The sequence below is a fragment of the Arachis ipaensis genome, chromosome B10 (assembly GCF_059453495.1).
Source record: "Arachis ipaensis isolate K30076 ecotype BB chromosome B10, ASM5945349v1, whole genome shotgun sequence".
NCBI lineage: Eukaryota > Viridiplantae > Streptophyta > Magnoliopsida > Fabales > Fabaceae > Arachis > Arachis ipaensis.
In genome coordinates, this window is record NC_142435.1 from 126,007,156 (window position 1) to 126,014,061 (window position 6,906).

The 6,906-nt window shown below is 31.5% G+C and overlaps 1 protein-coding gene across 1 annotated transcript; it reads right to left on the minus strand.

The window, feature by feature from the left end:
• Window positions 1-233: 233 nt before the first annotated feature.
• On the minus strand, window positions 234-3,787 carry LOC107624095 (cytokinin dehydrogenase 7). Its single transcript, XM_016326551.3, has 4 exons — window positions 2,954-3,787; window positions 2,538-2,816; window positions 1,603-1,865; window positions 234-876 (listed from the first exon to the last, which is right to left on the minus strand). The coding sequence occupies exons 1-4, from the start codon at window positions 3,641-3,643 to the stop codon at window positions 543-545; spliced, it is 1,566 nt and encodes a 521-aa protein (XP_016182037.1). The 5' UTR covers window positions 3,644-3,787; the 3' UTR covers window positions 234-542.
• Between the last annotated feature and the right edge of the window lie 3,119 nt (window positions 3,788-6,906).

A 6,906-nucleotide genomic window follows, 5' to 3' on the forward strand; every position in this document is an offset into this window, starting at 1 on the left:
GATAATATACAAAAATTATTTAAGTTGGTATCTATTTTAGTAATTTTTTATCTAAAAGTAATTTTGAATAGTATAATCCAAACAACATTTATTTTATTATAACTCATTTTAATGCAAAAATTGCTAAACATAAATCACTTTAATACAAACTTATTTTTCATTAAAATCAAGTTTATAAAATTAATTTTATTCAAACTCTCGTTTATAAACTGTAGTTGAAACACACACATAGTACATTGAACTACTACTGCTGTATATATGATTTTGGTCATAGTAGATAACACATAAATCTGACCATCAAATCATTAATAGACTGCGTCAAAAAGAAAAGAAAAAGTTAACAAAATTTCCGACCTAGAAAATGTATGGATGCATCATTATATAATTTTTTATTTTTTGGATCGGTAAGGCCTAGGGGGCATTGCAAATTTGCAATTGACAGGGACATCAAAACAAAAGCAAGGATAAGGGTAAGAAATAGTAGTGATAAGAAGAAGAAGAAAATATTATTATTATTATTATTATTATTATTATTATTATTATTATTGTGTGAGAGAATAAGGTTGAGGGACTCTGGAGAAAATTTTCTGTCCAGGAGCAAGGATAGCCATGGGATCAAAAGCGGTCTTTCTTTCAACGAATCGGGACCATTGATGATTACCAAAGTGGTTGATCCAATCTTGTCGTGAGTGGTAGTGAGGGAAGTATAGCTTGAAATCAAAGGCTTTGGCTAAGCAAAGCTGAAGAATCTGACGGTTCTGTTCCACCAAGAGTTGAGGCGATGGTCCCTTTGGTGGTGCTGGACTAAACCTCAGCAATGCTACTATGTAGAATATGTCACTCTCTGGCACCACCACCGATTGTCTACTATCCCACCTGATCATCATAAAAAATTAATCGCTAATTAATAATTAACCATGTCACTAATTAACATCTATATGGGTCAAAATTGAATGCGCGTGACTGTATGCAAGTAGCACACCCTGGCTGGCTGGCTGGCATGCAGAAACATTGGGCACGAGGTGGGTGGGGACCTTTGTTGTTATAATAAGAACGAAATTGAATTCCAATGCAAGACCCAGCATATTGCTCAGGAATTAAATCTTTTTTCTACGGCCCACATACATTATACAAACAAAACAAAAACAAATGTCCCTTAGCTTTTACCACTTGAGAATATATGACCAAATTAAAACACCTTATTATTAAAAAGAATAAAACATCTTATTATTATACATTGAAAATAAATTAAATTACATATATATTTATAAATAAATATATTAATAATTAATTTTAATATATAAATAATATTTTTATATTATTATTATGTTTAACTCACTCAAACAGCCTCATGTATTTGACCCACGCTCTAAATTTTAACTACCATAATGTGATTTATTAATATTTATGATTTGGTATAATTGTATTCATGTAAAATTATTAATTAAAATAATTAAATAATTTAATATATTTAATTAAATTATTATTTAATAATTTTTTAATTTTAATTTCACATAAAAATAATTATACAAGTGAACCAGTCCACACCATATATTCATAAAGTTCTTTATTACGAGTTTAAACATATATGTATATACTTACTTGTTTCTCAAGAGAGGGTAAACTAAGATGGGGCCATTGACACCGTCCTTGAGGATCTTCTTGAACACCTCGCTATCGAACTCGGCGATATTGGACTTTGAAACGAACAGGTTCAGCCAAGGGTGTGGCGCATCCCAAACGCCGTTGATTTTCGCATGCTCCTCGTCACGCTTTACACGTAGCAAGAACTCCGTGTATCCCATGTCCACCTGGAACTTGAGACCCTTGATGAATCGTAGCCGTCCAAGCAATCCATCAACAACCTATATGATAATAGGAGGGCATTTACGCCATCACACACACGGTTCATGGCTTCATGCTTTACAGATTCCAGAAAATGATGGCGTTTTGGCCATTTCTGGCAACTGTGGGGACCGTAACGTCAGCGAGATCTCAATGATCAGCACCGAAATTACCACAGTGCCATCACGATAAGTGCAAAGTACAGTCCCGTTTGGGTCATTTTTGCTAAGGCATGGGCCTTTTTATTTCACGAAAGCGTCAGAAAATCCAACGGAAGATACATCATTACTGTATTGTCAGTTCTCAGCACCCATTTCAAATGGAGACACAAAATTCTCAAATAATTTCTTATTATTACACTAGACTAGATAGCATTTCTTAACAATTTTTGTATTTTATAGAATAGGCACACATGACACGGTGGGCTATATGTGCGCCATTAAGTTTGGACGAGAATAATAATAAGCCGTCCTCCATTCATCACTCTAGTAGTTCCAACTCTACTATATCCGTCGTATATTCACCTGTTTTACCGGGGACCCACCCGTCTACGGTTAAGAGTTTTAATTAAGAGGGACCCAGTTAGCAACCACCGAGGTCAAACAGAGTCATGATTGGCCCCTTAGGATCCACACCTTAGACTTACTAGGGAGTATAGAATATAATGGGAGTAAGGTTAGATACATACATACCGCATCAACACGGGAAGGGTGGTCTGAGTGACGATAGTGAAGAGCGAGCTCCAAGCAATAGAGAACAGGACCGGCAGAGGGAGGAATATGAATGGGGTCGAACACTTGTTGAGGGTCCAATGGCAAAGTGGGCCACCCGTTGGAGGGGTCGTCACTGTTCACAAAAACGAACCCTTCCACGTAGTCAAAACACGATTCACCTTCTTCTCTTCTCACCAGCCACTCTGCATCGCTACTGAACTCCTCAAATTCGCTGTAAACTACCCTTATCCATCTCACCTAACAAAACAAAACAAAACATAATCACCTTCTATCTACGTGTCGCACGCTCATGCATCCCACCACCGAAAATTCGGGAGCTAATTAAAAATGTCAATAAATAAACACAAAAAAAATATACAATATTATTCACATACCGTATGTGGAGCTTCCTGAAGTACAATCCTGGCCCTAGTTATGATACCGAACTGACCTAGACCCCCAAGAACTGCAAAGAAAAGCTCTGGACTTTGCGTTTTTGAGCATACTATGGTTTCTCCTTTCCCCGTAACCACCTCCAATTCCGTTACGTTAGAAGTCTGCGGGCCGTAACGGAACGCTTGGCCGCTCACGCCTGCATATGACAGCGTTCCGCCAACCGTTAAGCTGAGGTAATCCGTCCAGGAGCGCGGGGCCAAACCGAACTCCGAAACGCAGCGTTTCAGGACGTCTTCCCATAATGCCCCTCCCGAAACGTCGACGTATGGTGCGCCGTTAATCCTCACGAGCTGGACAAGTTCGTCCATGGAGCGCATGTCGAGGACGAGACCATGCTCCGCCATGGCCTGACCGTTGATGGAGTGGCCGTTCCCTCGTGCCGCCACCGTCAGAGTCGGAGACCTTGCTGCCGCTCTCACCACCCGAGCAACGTCGTCTGCGGTGTAGGGCCTTACGAGTGCCAAAGGCTTCACGAATTTCAAGCCGCCGAAGTCCTTGCTTGCTATTCCCAAGTCGTCGGTGGTGATGGCTTGAACGCCAAGCGTTTTGGAGAGGCTGGAAACGACGTCGTCGTCGGGCTTCGGTTCGGCGTCATTTCCCGGCAGGAAGTGCTCCGCGCAAGCTATCATGTTGAGTTAGTTGTATGTGTGTTACCGGTTGCTCCGGTGACCGGTGAAGGAATGGTTCTTGCCCTTTGAAATTGAAGGCTTTGCTTGTATGTGTTGTTTTGTGTGCTGAGAGAGGTTTGGCCTTAAATAGTGACTTCCTTTGGATTCATTTGGAATTTTCTTTCTTGAAGGATAAAAGCTAAAGAATAATGCTGCAAACCGCTACTACTCTTTTTTTACACCAACACTACAGTGGAGCATCTAATAAATCACAACAGTTTATAGGTTAAAATTCTTACTAGTCAAAACTTCTAAATTTTTATTTTAATAAATATATAAAAATAAATTAAAAATTTAATTTTATATTTTCAAAAAAATTAAAAATATTTACTTTAATATAATGATAAATTTATGCATATTAAGAATACAGACAAATAAAAATAAGATACGTAGATTATATTATTCATATAAATATTTAGTTTTTTTATTTATTATATCATTGTATTTATTAAAATATCTTTATAATTTATTAAAAAAACAAAAATATTTTTTATTTAATTTTATAAAAAAATATTTTTAGTTTTTAATAAATTATAAAATAGTTTAATAAATACAATAATATGATATATATTTTTTTAAAAAGAATTAAATACTTACGCAAATAATATAATCCACATATTATATTTTAATTTATAATTTAGCTAATATGTATTTTAAGAGCATATGATAAATTTATAATTAATAAAAATTTTTAAATATTTTTTTATTTAACAAATATAAAATAAAGGGCAATTCACATAAATAAATTGTTTTACTTTTAAAATTACGTAAATGCATTATTTTTAAAACGAAGACGTAAATGCATTGTTTCACATATCTATGGAAACCGCTACTAACAGTAGCGATTTACACAAACACAGAATCTGCTACTGTCAACCGCGGATTAGGTTGAGTTGTGGCAGCATGGAAACCGCTGTTGTCAGCCGCAGTTTTTGCATGATTATAGTTGGTCATAAACCGCTACTACCAATAGCGGTTTATGTGCATTGGGACACGTGTGTAAACTGCTAGAGGCAACAACAATTTACGTTGAGTATAAAAACAAATAGTAAAACTAATCTTTATCTAAAAAAAATTACAAAACAAATAATTAATGGTATATACTATTTAAATAATATCATAAATAAAAAAAATTAATTTATCATTTCACAATATAATTTAAAAAATATAAATATGTATGTAATCAATTTTTTATTTGTATTTATTATTAAAAGTGAGACCAAATTACAAATAAAAAAATACAATACTCAAAGTATTAAATTATATAAATCAAGACTAATTTTTTTTATTCTCATCTCTTTTAAAATTTATAAATAATAAAATAATTAATTTTTAGTCAAAAGTTCACTAAATCATATATTTTTCTCTTTAAAAATCACTTCATTTTTTTTATTTATATCAACCATACAAAGGAGATTCGGAGAGTTTGGAACATGCGTTGTGTTCTTTGCTGCTGATTTTACATTTGAGGTTCTAGCTAAATGAATTTCTTTTTTATTTGTGCAACTTTGTTGTCTTATGCCAAAAAATAAAACTATTTGTATTTTATAGTTGATTGATTGGATAAATAATAGTGATAGCATCATAATTTTGATGAATAAAATAAAAAATATAAATATGCATGTAATAATTTTTTATTTGTATTTATTATTAAAATGAGACTAAATAGCAAATCAAAGAGTGAGTATTCAAAGAGTATTAAAATATATAAACTAAAACTAATTTTTTTTTATTTTCATCCCTTCTAAAATTCATGAATGATAAAATAATTTATTTTTAGTAAAAAATTCACTAAAAATAACAAATCAAATAAAAGAATTCACTATTTTTTACTAAAAATAAATTATTTTATCATTAATGAGTTTTAGAAGGGATGAAGATAAAAAAAATTATTCTTAGTTTATATATTTTAGTATTCTGTCTTACTCTTTTTTTTTTTGGTGACTTCTGTCTTACTCTTTGATTTGCTATTTAGTCTCATTTTAATAATAAATACAAATGAAAAATTATTACATGCATATTTATATTTTTTTATTTTATTCATCAAAATTATGATGCTATCACTATTATTTATCAAATCAATCAACTATAAAATACAAATAGTTTTTATTTTTTGGCATAAGACAATAAAGTTGCACAAATGAAAAAAGATTCATTTAGCTAAAACCTCAAATGCAAATCAGCAACAAAAAACACAACCCATGTTTCAAACTCTCCGAATCTCCTTTGTATGGTTGATATAAATAAAAGAGAATGAAATGATTTTTAAAGAGAAAAATATATGATTTAGTGAACTTTTGGCTAAAAATAAATTCTTTTATTATTTATAAATTTTAAAAGAGATGAGAATAAAAAAAATTAATCTTGATTTATATAATTTAATACTTTGAGTATTGTATTTTTTTATTTGTAATTTGGTCTCACTTTTAATAATAAATACAAATAAAAAATTTATTACATGCATATTTATAGTTTTTAAATTATATTGTGAAATGATAAATTAATTTTTTTTATTTATGATATTATTTAAATAGTATATACCATTAATTATTTGTTTTGTAATTATTTTTTTAAATAAAAATTAGTTTTACTATTTGTTTTCATACTCAACGTAAACCGCTGCTGCCTCTAGCGGTTTACACACGTGTTCCAATGCATATAAACTGCTACTGGTAGTAGCGATTTATGACCAACCATAATTATGCAGAAACCGCGAGGCAAAGCGGTTTTCATGTTGTCACAACTCAACGTAATCCGCAGTTGGCAGCAGTGGATTCTGTGTTTGTGTAAACCGCTACTGCTAGTAGCGGTTTCTATAGATATGTAAAACAATGCATTTGCTCTTCGTTTTGGAAACAATGCATTTGCATAATTTTAAATGTGAAACAATTTATTTAGGTGAATTGCCCTAAAATAAATACTGTCAGAATATATTAAGATTAATTAGTATTCATTAGAATTATTTAGTATATTTAAATATTTATTATAAAATATTACGTTTTTATTATTACGCTTTTTTTAGCATCTATAAATATTTTTTTATATCGTATCATTTCAGATAATTTAAATACATTTAATAATACACAAATTTTTTCTCCAGTTTAGTCTCTTATTTCTAACAAATACATTAAAATTTAAAATTTTAATAATGTTTTAATTTATAAAATTAACATGCACTCTTATATATGATACAAGATAAATAAATCTTTTTTTTTACGCAACCT